Source organism: Lagenorhynchus albirostris, chromosome X (genome assembly GCF_949774975.1).
Source record: "Lagenorhynchus albirostris chromosome X, mLagAlb1.1, whole genome shotgun sequence".
Taxonomy (NCBI): domain Eukaryota; kingdom Metazoa; phylum Chordata; class Mammalia; order Artiodactyla; family Delphinidae; genus Lagenorhynchus; species Lagenorhynchus albirostris.
In genome coordinates, this window is record NC_083116.1 from 130,975,961 (window position 1) to 130,988,395 (window position 12,435).

Genomic DNA, 12,435 nt, shown 5'->3' on the forward strand with positions numbered 1-12,435 from the left:
GTGTCTCACCCACAGTGTCTGTGAGCGTGGAGACCCCCGTGTCTCTGCTCTGAAAATTGACTTCTGTTCTTCTTTCCTTCTCCCTGCAGACCCCGGATGAGGGAGCCCGGACCTCCGTCTACGCAGCGGTCACCCCAGCGCTGGAAGGCCGTGGGGGCTGCTATCTTTACAACGAGAAAGAGACCAAGTCTCTGGGGGTCACGTACGACCTGGAGCTTCAGCGACAGCTGTGGGCCAGAAGTTGCCAGATGACGGGCATCGCCGATGTGACCCAGGAGGTCTTCTAGGGTTAGCCACCCGCCGGGGAGACCGTGATCTGCCAGGCGCGCGCAGGTGTGTCTGTGCTGGACCACGTGTCTGCGTCGTTCACATCCCCCGCCCTTGGGGCTCTGTCTCCCCAGCGTCTCCCGTCGGCTTCCTTGCCCTGGGCCGGAACTTGAGGAGAAGAGGAATGCTGAGTGCGACCCCAAGTAGCTGGCCCTCAGCCATGAATCTCGTGATCCCCGATGTGTCCAGTTGTACCGGGTGCCCTGAGTCATTAAACCCTGCCAGCCACGCAGGCGGTGTTCTTGCTTAGCACAGAGGACCCTGGGGTAGAAACATCCGGGTGAAACGAACACTTTCAAGGGGGCCTGGGACTCTCGGGCGCTGGTGGCTTTGAGGGTGTCCTGTGTCCCCTGTTCTCTCACTCGCAATTTGTGCCGGAGGTGCGGCTCTGACTTGTGGGTCCTGGAGAGGGAGAGACGTGAGCCTTCCTTAGTCTGTTGATCAAGGGTCATGTGACCACCCTAACCCTCTGCCCCACCATCTTTAGGGGGACCAGGTCCTAGGGGCTTCCTGCCGCCATTAGGGCATCTATCAGGGCTCTCACCCCGTGACTCATGGAAAGACCCTCAACAGAGGGGTAGGGAATTCTGTAGGACACGGGGTAAGAAAGGGGGCCTGGACACCTGTCACCGTGGGGTCTGTGGGACAGGGTTGGGGCCTGGACCCTGTCACCATGGGGTCTGTAGGACGGGGCCTGGACACCTGTCACCGTGGGGTCTGCAGGACAGGGCCTGGACACCTGTCACTATGGGGTCTGTAGGACAGGGATGGGGCCTGGACCTGTCACCATGGGGTCTGTGGGACGGGGCCTGGACACCTGTCACCGTGGGGTCTGCGGGACAGGGCCTGGACACCTGTCACTATGGGGTCTGTAGGACAGGGATGGGGCCTGGACCTGTCACCATGGGGTCTGTGGGACGGGGCCTGGACACCTGTCACCATGGGGTCTGTGGGACGGGGCCTGGACACCTGTCACCATGGGGTCTGCAGGACAGGGCCTGGACACCTGTCACTATGGGGTCTGTAGGACAGGGATGGGGCCTGGACCTGTCACCATGGGGTCTGTGGGACGGGGCCTGGACACCTGTCACCATGGGGTCTGCGGGACGGGGCCTGGACACCTGTCACTATGGGGTCTGTAGGACAGGGATGGGGCCTGGACCTGTCACCATGGGGTCTGTGGGACGGGGCCTGGACACCTGTCACCATGGGGTCTGTGGGACGGGGCCTGGACACCTATCACCATGGGCATCTGTAGGATGGAACCTGGACACCTGTCACCATCAGCATCTGTAGGATGGAGCCTGGACACCTGTCACCATGGGGTCTGTAGGATGGGGCCTGGACACCTGTCACCATGGGCATCTGTAGGATGGAGCCTGGGCACCTGTCACCGTGGGGTCTGTGGGATGGGGCCTGGACACCTGTCACCATGGGCATCTGTAGGATGGAGCCTGGACACCTGTCACCATGGGGTCTGTGGGATGGGGCCTGGACACCTGTCACCATGGGGTCTGTGGGATGGGGTCTGGATACCTGTCACCATGGGCATCTGTAGGATGGAGCCTGGGCACCTGTCACCGTGGGGTCTGTGGGACGGGGCCTGGACACCTGTCACCATGGGGTCTGTAAGACGGGGCCTGGACACCTGTCACCATGGGGTCTGTAGGACAGGGACGGGCACGGGGCCTGGACTAAACCAATCATGGGATTCAGCTGCACAGGGTTTGCCGGTCTGCACATTCCCCCACCATTTTTTAGGGCCTTAGTCTAAGAATGGCAGCTTTGCTGCCCACTTGCCCTTCAGTGGTCACATGAAGCCTCTCTTCTGGTATCTGCTTCTTCATTTCATCGTCTGTTAACACAGGCATGTTCCTCTCCTGGAGACGTGTGCAGGGCTTGGATTCTACTTCAGACCACGATACTAATGTTATAACAACAGTCATGTCGAATGCCCCGTGCTTCCCTGGATCTGGGTGCCCATTGCAGTCTGTCAGGCTCTTCCTGAACTAGTTTCATCGTGGACCTTCCAGGGTCTGCAGACACCTCATCTTTCAGCAGCGTGACGGCTGCCCTCTACGCCTTGGAAACAGGTCAGTGGTGGGACCATCCTGGTTTCATCCAGTTCCCTCTGTAGTGGCTTGAATGGTGGCTTCTCAAGATACATGTCCACATCCTAACCCCTGAAACCTGCAGACGTGTTCCTATTGGGAAAAGAATCATTGCAGATGTCATTAAGGTCTTAAGATGAGGACACCATCCTAGCTTATCCAGGTAGGGCGAATGTACTCACAAGGTTGCTGATTGGAAACAGGGAGAGGGAGAACTGATTACAGAAGAGGGAGGGGGTCATGTGACCACAGAGTCAGAGATGGGAGGGATGCGGCCACAAGTCCAGGGACGCCTGGAGCCCCCAGAAGCTGGAGGAGGCAGGAAGGACCCTCCCCTGGAGGCTCTTCAGGGAGCTCAGCCCCGCATCTTCAGAACTGAGAGAGAATAAATTTCAGTTGCTTTAAGATACCAGCACCTTGATGGTAATTTGTTACAAGAAACTCATACAGTTGTTGACACATGTGAACATCTCTAGCAGCTTAGTGGACCTTTGCCTGGGCATCCGGGCCCGCCCTGCTTCACCCACCAATCAGGCAAGGAAGGCTCAATCCTCTCTCTGAGAATGGCTCTTGGGTTCTCAAATTCCAACATGGAGAGATCAGACATTTAGAATGCTAGCGAAAGGACCCTGTGTGTTTCCTGCCAGACTGCACCCTGAATTTCAAGACCAGGGAGCACTGGTCAGCTAACCATGCATTCCCTCAATTGGCAAAATCCCACTGAGGCCCCAAACCTGATGTCAGCCCCCAGCACATTCATGCGTTGGAATAACAGCCAGCAGCTCTTCCAGAGTGGGGTTCACACTACACTAGATAGATAGATAGATAGATAGGTAGGTAGGTAGGTAGGTAGGTAGATAGATAGGTAGGTAGATAGATAGATAGGTAGGTAGATAGAAAGGGTTTCCGGGTCAGCAAACTTTTTATATATAGGACCAGTTAATAAATATCTTCATATTTTAGGGCTTTATGATCTATTACAACTGCTCACCTCTTCCATATGACGCACAAGCATCTACACACGCTACGCTAACGTGTGTGGCTGTGTTCTAATAAACCTTTATTTACAAAAAAGGGGGGAGGTCAGATTTATCCGAGGCCCGTACTTTGTTGACCTTGGGTTTTGACCCCTGTGTGCCACGTGGAGCCTTGTAAGTCCTGTCGTATGGGTGGACATTTAGCCTCAGAAAGACTCGGTGTCTCACCCGGTTTCAAGTTCCTGCTGGCCCTTAGGTGGGAACCTCAGGGGTGTCTAACCCCAGAGACCATGTTTTCCTTACAGATGAACAAGATGTTATGAGTTCTGTGTCGTGCAACCAGGAGACGTTGGTGTAAAAGGACAGGAGACCAGGACGTGTATGTTTGAGTCCTCACCTCCTCGCCTGCATCCTGCTGTGGTTGGCAGAGCTGAGACCGCAGCGTCTGGGACTGTTCATGTGGTGGCCTGAGAGGAGCAAACCAGGGCCCCTTCTGCAGGTGCGCAGACTCTGCAGGACGTCCGCTCGGATAAGAAACATCCTGACACCCTTCCCGGGAGAACCATAGGGTGACAAGGAGGCTCCCGGGGACCAGCACGAGGAAGAGAGCTGTCAGAGGGTCAGAGATTCCTGACCCCCTTCATCACAGTTGCAGGGGAGGTGATGATTACGGTGTGAAGCCACAAGACGATTTGTGGGTCCTGGTGGCCCGTGGCCCAGATCACTGTGTGAAGATGGGGGCGTGTGGTCCCAGTGGAAGACCCTGCTTATTCAAACAGCTCACTGTTATGTCGTGTATAAGAGTGTCCTGGGCGGCTGTAACACAGGACCACAAACTGGGAGTCTGAAAAGAACAGAAATTCATCCAGCCCCCGGTCCTGGAGACCAGATGTCTGAGGTCAAGGTGTCCCAGGGCCGCGATCCCTGCAGAGGCTCCAGGGGAGGATCCTTCCCGCCTCTTCCAGCTTCTGGGGGCTCCAGGCGTCCCTGGACTTGTGGCCACCTCCCTCCCATCGCTGCCTGTGTCTTTATGTGGCTTCTCCTCTGTGTCTGGGTCCCTCCTCTTCTGTGTCTTATAAGGACCCTGTCATTGGATGTAGGGCCAGCCTCATCCAGGAGGACCTCATCTCAGACCCTTCACTTCCATCCGGATAATCAAGAATGATCTCTTCATCTCAAGATCCTTCATTAGTTACATCTGTCAAGAGCCTTTTGCTGACAAAGTCATATCCACAGGTAACAGGGTTTAGGACGTGGTCATATCTTTTTGGTAGAAAATATTCAATCCACTGCATGGTACATGAACTGGATACTTGGAAACTCAGGAAACATCCATTCCTTTTCTGGTGAACTGGAGAACCACGGAGGTCACGGCTTCTTCTATATGTACCCAAGGCCGCTTTCCTGGGCGAGTGACCCATGTCACTACACGGGACCCTGGGCTCATAAGGACGCCTATTGGCTTAATGCCCTATGGCCGCCATCTTGAAATTCTTGAAGCGTGAGCAAGGACCCGTATTTTCATTTTGCCCTGGAACTGCAAATGCGATAGCCCTCTCTGCTCACGTTCCTTCCAACCTCAAGAAAGAGGAGCAAGTCTGCACCCAATAAGGACACCCCCATCCCCAGCACACCCTCCATCCAGCCACTGATGTGCTCAAACCAACCTTTCATGGGTGGTGAAGACCTCTCCCCAAGATCCAGTAAGGCTAGTGGGTTTTGGCTGCATACTGGGGAAGCCTCTGAAAACCACTAATGTTCAGCTCCATCATCAACAGAATCCCCAAGTTCGTTCCCCTGGGCACCGGCATTTATTAGACCTCCTCAAGCCATCCTCTTGTTCAGGCAAGGTTGAGACCCTCTGGGCCAGGCAAATGCAGATTGAAGCTTCCAGCCCTGGGCGCCAGCCCCTCCCAGAACTGCTCAGATGTTCTGCTAAGCCCTACAGCCCCGACTGATGTGTTTCAGAGCTAGAATTACTTTGTATGTTCAAACCAAGATGGAGACATGCCTTGTCTAATATTTCCGGACAGCCAGGATGATATACTGCAAAGCAGAATCTTGACTTCCAGGAAGATCCCAACCTTGGAGCATTTGCACATCACTAGAGAGCCCTTTATGGCTTGAGGTCATAGTACACAAGTGCTAGCTACTCTTAGCGGCATCACAAAGTTGGTTCCCAAGTACAGACTCAGGATGAGGATGCAGGAAGAGACCTGGCCAGTCCGACATCCTCTGTCACTTTGAGAACAAGCTTGCTGGCCCCTGAAAGATGCTGCAGTCCCTGGGCGAAGCTAGGCTCTGAGAGCAACTTGGACTGTGTAGGACCCTGGCCTCTCAGGGCTCCTCCTCTTTGCATGACCGGCCTTATGTCGCTCGTCCACCAGGGGAGAGAGAGGACACAGTTCTGGAGAAGTTACCATGTTCCCTCGACACCTGATTGTGGAACATTCCTCAGAGCTCAGAGACACTTCCCAGCAGCTGGAGAAGTCTCGTGGACCACTGGGTGAGTAAGGCCATGTCCGTGGCATGGCGGGCACTGGGGATCCTCAGTTTACACCTGTCGCTGTCGTTCAGGGAGCCTGGGAAGGGGGCTGTGTGCATACACACCGGGATGGATGACCTTCCATCCCTGGGCAAGTCTTGATTCAGTAATTGGACCCATGGTGCATGTATTTCTCAGTTCCCTCCACGTAGCATCAATGAGTTTTGTTCGACAGTGGGAACGACCACCTCATCCATCCATCCATCCATCCATCCATCCATCCACCCTTTTGTCCTTCCATCCATCCACCCTTTTGTCCTCCATCCATCCATCCATCCATCCATCCATCCATCCATCCATCCATCCATCCATCCATCCATCCATCCATCCATTCGGCAATGATGTGTTGAGTAGGGTTACCCAGCCAAGCTCTGAGCAAACACTGGATGGAGCTCAAAGTTGAGTGGCACAGAGCTCTTGTCCTAAAGGAGCTTGCTGTCTAGGGTGGGATTAGGACTCAAAGATATCAGGTCTTAATGCCTAGAAACTGGGGATGGTACCAGGTGTGATAAGAGGCACTTTTGACGGGAAAGAGTGGGCTCTGCAAAGGCGGGTCTGTGTCCGATATGACCCAGTTGAAGCTTCCTCCGTCTCGGCTCCCACTGGATTTTGAGGGTGCCTGTATCGAAAATACCTCTCATCTTGGCTATTAGGAAATACAACCATAGAAGGTGCACCGGGCTCCCTCCAAGGCTGGACAGGTTGGGAGGCTGATTAGGAGCTCCTCAGGTGACCCATGGGTCCAGGAGGTAGCACCCTGCCCATTTCCCATGTGGGCTCTTCCTTGGGAAGTGTCAAGTCTCGCATTTGTTAAGCACCCTCGTTAAGCCTTTTGGTCTCTGTGTTTCTGACTCTTCATCCATCAAATAATGCTCCTAACATGTGCCCTGTCTCCAACCGTGTTTGCCGAGTGGACAGCAAGACGGTATGCGTTCTGTTTGAAGGATGCTTAGGGGTAAATCCCTGCCAGGCATGGTTCTCCATCCAAGCTCCGTAGTCACTGAATTTGTCGTTTAACCAGAGAAATGAGTTGGAGTTGTATTTTCTGTCGTCTGGGTACCAGTATCCTAGGGGATGGATCTAAATCCGTAGCTTGTTTACCGACGGCCACAAAAAGACAAACACGATCCCAGACATGAGGACGTCCTGGGTTTCTGCATGTGTGATGGGGGAGCATCTGTACGTAGTAAAAAGCTTGAGAATTTTTCAGTCTCTGGGGCTCTCTTCAGTGAAGCATTTTCTGAAGTTCACAGTCTCTTAGCGATCTTTGCGTTTATTGCTAGCTTAGAACTTCTGGTGATATTGCCTACATCTGTTCCTTCCCTTTTTTTCCCTTCATTCTTTGCCTTCATTCTGGGATGTCATGTCGGGCTTCCTGAGTTAATGCCTGACCTTTATTTTTTACTTTTCATATTTCTGGTCGCAGGGTCCTCATTTCTCTCTGTCCCTTGGGCTGCATCTCATAGATACATAGTTCAGTCCTTATTTTCATGGTTCCTCTTTACCCCATGGATTACTTCAATGGGTATTTAAAAATCCCCAAGTATACAGAATTAAAAATAATCCTTTTACTGTCATGGGTCCAGGAATGCATTAAAAAGTACATCTGTTCTAATTCACCCAGAGCCTACTTGTTTTGTCCTTAAAAGACCCTGCGGGACTTCTGGTCTACCATGGTACCAGATGTGTAGATACAATAAAACATTTTCGTTTAAAATATCCTGGAAAGGAAAAAAATAGCATGGGAACTAAGAAGAACACTTTTTAAAGGGAGGAATATTTAATTTTCTGGCTTTATTGAGGTATCAGTGACAAATAGGAATTGTATCTCTTTAAGGTGGACAACATGTTCTGATTTGCAGCAACAATGTGAAATGTCTATTGCCAACTGCATAATTTGGTCAGTTTACCCTCCAGGATCCCGGTGTCCCATTCTGTTCAATGGGTCTTTTATGGTTATAAGACTCAAATAAGAGGATGGATCTAAGAGCGTTTTAAGGCTGCAAATACGTTTCCTGTATGAGTCATGTCGCCGTTGTGGGTTTGGTGCAAATCACGTGGACCTAGTGATCTGGACTCCTTTCCTGATATCCTGGTGTTTCTAAATAGTGGCTGTTTTCTCCGGGGTGCAGGGAAAGGCGGGGAGGGGCACCCTGAGTGGACCTCGCACTAGCATTTGGCAGGAGGAGGCCAGCGTGTTACATTTCTTACAAGGCACAGGACAGGGTACCCAGTGTCAGAGGTTCTCACACCTCACATGACTTCTTCACATCTGGCCAGACGTTCACATAGGGGAAACCCTGTTTATGGTTAACCCCAGCCTAGAACTCACGGCTGTTTACACATCAGTGCAAGAGATTGAATTTCCAGGCGAGCAACCATTGCATTCATAGAAGATTATCCTTGGCTTGAATGTTCAGCATTTTGGGAAAACGTAGGGCAGGCGGCAGCTCGTGGCATTTGAGTGACCAGTTCTCTAGGCCTGGGGCAGCCGGCACCATCTTGGGGATCCAACATACGAAGACATCCCCTTACTGCTTCACCCCCTCCGGGCGGGGCTGGGGGGAGGTCCAAGCACTGCTATGTTCAAATGGGTATCACTTTATGGTCATTTGTCTGTAGGTATCTGTGATTTTGTTTTAGGAAAGTAAAGGGATGTTAAAAATGGGTTAACCTACATCCCCAGGGTGGAATATTATTTGGCCATGAAAAAGGAATGAAGTATTGATACATGGTATATCGTGGGTAGACACTGGAAACGTCCTAAGTGAAAGACTCCAGGCACAAAATGCTACATCGTATATGATTCCACCTCTACAAAACACCCACAGTAGTAAACTCCAGAGAGACACAAAGTGGCTTAGTGTTTGCCAGGGGCGGGGAGCAGTGACCGCTCGCGGGGACAGGTCTCCTTCTGGGGAGATGAGAAGGTTCTGGCATCAGATAGAGGTGGTGGTTGCACAACCTGGTGAATGTGCTCGGCGTCCCTGATTTGTCCAGTTTCAGTGACTCATTGGACGTTATGTGAATCTCGCCTCCCTACAATTAAATACTTGCTACGAAGCAGATACAAAGCGCCTCCCAGCAAGGCTGTGTTTTCTTCTCAGCCCCACACACTGGGCATTCGTGGGCGGTGCTCTGAACCGGACCAAACTGATCAATGGAGCAGAAGCAGTCTGGCCTGACCGTCCACTTCCATTTTTCCTTTGCACCAGGATTGCATAAGGCATTCTCCCCTTGGGATAGCTTTCCTGAGCCGGGATTCCCAAGAGGGCCTGAAGAGCATTTTTCCAGGGATGTCGACCCTGGCGATGGTAGGGTTGACATAGTGTGATGCTGTGGGTTCTGACAGACCGCGAACATCGTCTTCGGTTTCCACGAGCAGGGGTTACGCCCAACTCCTGTCCACCTAAGCTAACTGCTTGATGCCGGGGTGGGAACACCCCCATGGTGGGCTCCTTGGGTATTATATCCTGTCATAGATAGCGGACAGCCCTCAAGTTGTCTCTTGCTTCAATCAAATCAAAAATAACTAATACGAGTGTTCGTTTCCTTTTCAAAAAGATTGGGAAATAAGACAGGAGATGTGGGGCTTCCATTTGGGAAGTTCCTACTTTATGCCAGGATATTTCCAAAATTGGGAGATTAGGTTTGACATAAATACATTACCATGTGTAAAATAGGTAGCCAGTGGGAACCTGCAGTATAGCACAGAGAGCTCAGCTCGAAGCTCTGTGATGACCTAGGTGGGTGGGATGTGGGGGGAATGGAAGGAAGGTCCGGGAGCGAGGGGATATAGGTTTACATAGAGCTGATTCACTTCATTGTACAGCAGAGACTAACACAACATTGTAAAGCAACTCTACTCCAAAAAAAAAAAAATTTCCAATATCATCTTATTTAACCGTCTATGCATCCTGCAAACAAGGTGTCCCCGTCTTGGGCTCCCAGGCCCCCATCCACTGGACTGTATGGACGATATTTCCACGCCTCAGACGTTTCGACACTTGATGTTTCGAATGAAGCTTTCAGCACACGCTCCGGGCAGCCATGTCTTGTCCATGAGGTGCTGTAGTGTAGCGGGTCGAACCCTTCACTTCCAGGTAGAATCAAGCCTCTAGGAAGCAAAACACAGCTCTCCTCTGTCTTCAAGGTCATAGCCTGCCTTCGAAGGAGGCTGAAGGTCATCCTTTCACACTGAGAATGTGCAACTTCGGTCCAAAGCAGACCTCCCCTCCGTAGCCACTGGACCAGCCTCCCAGCCACCGGGGCCATAGATCTGCATATCAGTGGCTGTTGGCAACTTCACTTTGTATTTTAGTTATTTGACCTTCAGGCGTCCTTGGCAAAGGCAAGCAGCCTTTAATGCTCACTTGTATCAGGAGCCCCGCTTCCTTTAAAAACTCTGTCTCCCTATGTCTGAAGGGCAAGGAGGCGGAAAAACAACAAGAGTTTCAGTAACCTTCAAAATAGAAAGAAATAGACCCCACTGGGTTCCATCATTTTCTGCCCGTCTTTGAAATTCTCTCCGTGGAAGGTTTTATAAGTACCAAAGCGGAATGAAATATGACAGTTGATTTCCTAGGATTGGAAGGACCTCAGGGGCCATGCATGAATGATGGCGCACCCTTCCCGGGGCTGGAGGGAGTTATAAAACCGTCCAAGGTGATTCAGGGACCTCCGAAGGCACAGGATTTGCTGTCGGGATGTGTCTTGGGTATTAGGAAAAAATCGCACCTGGTTAAGTTAGAGACGCAAAATTATATCCCGAGGAAAATAACCGAAAGGATTTCCAGGCAGTGCAAGTGGCAACTCTCTGCTTGGAAAATGATGGATGGAACCCCGATGTGCCAAACCAGAGAACGCACGTGTCTTAGAAGTTTGTAAGGGAGGGAGGTCAGGACACAGCCAGGAAACTGGACCAAGTGGCCAGACGCCTACACCTTGGGTTTTCTCACAATTCGATTCATGAATATGAGTGTGTACATATATATATGTGTATGTATATATATATATATGCATAATTTAAAGGGGTGATGTTATTGGCTACCCCAGGTATTCTCCACCTGGGCAGGTGGACATTTGAGGCTGGACGACTCTGATGTGGGGCGTCCTGGGCACTGGGGGCTGTGGAACAGCATCCCTGGTCTCCACCCACCACATTCCAGGAGCCCCTCCACAGTCGTCACACCCCAAAATGTCCGTAGACATTGCTAGTGTCCCCTGGGGGTCGGGATTACTCCCTTTGGGGAACCCTTGGGTCACTCCAGAGACTAAACCCTTCAAAGCCATGTGCACTAGATTTTAGAATTGCAGAGCTGGAATGCACATTAAAATTCCAAGAGAGTTATCAGTCTGTTTCAGACCAAATTAAAAACAACAACAAACAACAACAACGACGAAAAAGCCGCTGAGATTCCCCCCCCACCCCAGCTGGTGAACACTGCTATTTTCTTTTCCGAGGGGAGGTGTCCCAGGCTCCCCCTCTCAGCGCTTAAGGGTCTGGGATGCTGGGGAGACGCTGGTGGGCGTGCATCCCACCCCATCCCTCCCACCCCCACCTGACAGCCCGGACGCTCGGACCAGGTGCGTCGCCCTGAGATGCAGCTTCCGTATCTGGAGCTGATACCCTGCCCACCCCCGCGGATGGTGATCAGGGATGTAAGCGGATCCGGCAAGGATCCCGGCAGCTCCAAGTGGCTATGACACGCTTGGCCTTTCTGGAATCGCGATTTCTCGGTACCATTTGCAGCTCAGCTCTGGACCCTTGTCGGGGGTGGGGGGGAGAGAGACAGACTGAGTGTTTCATGTACCATCTTAACCATTTTTAAGCGCAGAGTTCAGTGGCATTAAGTACATTCACAATGTACTTAATGTACCATCCCCACCATCCGTCTCCAGAAACATTTCATCTTCCCAAACTGAGACTCTGTCCTCATTAAACACTCACTCCGCAGCCCCGTCCCCAGCCCCCGGCCCCCACCATCCTACTTTCTGTCGCTATGGAATCGGACTCCTCTAGGGACCTCATATGACTGGAATCCTACGGGATTTGTCCTTTTATATCTGGCTTCTCTCACTGAGCATCACGTCCTCAAGGGCCATCCGTGTTGTAGCCTGTGTCAGAGCTTCACACATTTTCATGGCCGAGTCATTTTCCACTGTGTGGATGGACCCAATGCTGTGTATCCATCCATCCACCATCCATGGACACTTGGATTGTTTCCACCTCTTAGCTATTGTGAATAACACTACTGTGAACCTGGGCTCGCAAATATCCCGTTGGGTCCCTGCTTTTACTTCTTTTGGGTAAATACCCAGATGTGGAATTGTGGGATCATAGGGTAATTCCATTTTCAAGGTTTTCAACACATAGAGCTCTTTTAAACACTTTACATGCAATAAGACATTCACTCATTTTTGCAGTACAGTCATGTGAGTTTTAACTCAGGTACAGATTCGTGGAACCACCACC

The 12,435-nt window shown here is 51.6% G+C and overlaps 1 protein-coding gene and 1 long non-coding RNA gene across 2 annotated transcripts in view; both read left to right on the top strand.

Annotated features, from left to right (window-relative positions):
• Positions 1-559, top strand: part of DHRSX (dehydrogenase/reductase X-linked) — a 188,572-nt gene extending 188,013 nt beyond the window's left edge. Inside the window, exon 7 of the mRNA XM_060138412.1 lies at positions 90-559. Coding sequence (XP_059994395.1) covers positions 90-287 — 198 coding nt within the window. The 3' untranslated portion in view covers positions 288-559. The remainder of the gene's footprint in view (positions 1-89) is intronic.
• A 3,943-nt stretch (positions 560-4,502) lies between these two features.
• The window catches only part of LOC132513818 (uncharacterized), a 120,074-nt gene continuing 112,141 nt past the window's right edge, over positions 4,503-12,435 (top strand). Inside the window, exon 1 of the long non-coding RNA XR_009538547.1 lies at positions 4,503-5,921. This is a non-coding gene — a long non-coding RNA (uncharacterized LOC132513818). The remainder of the gene's footprint in view (positions 5,922-12,435) is intronic.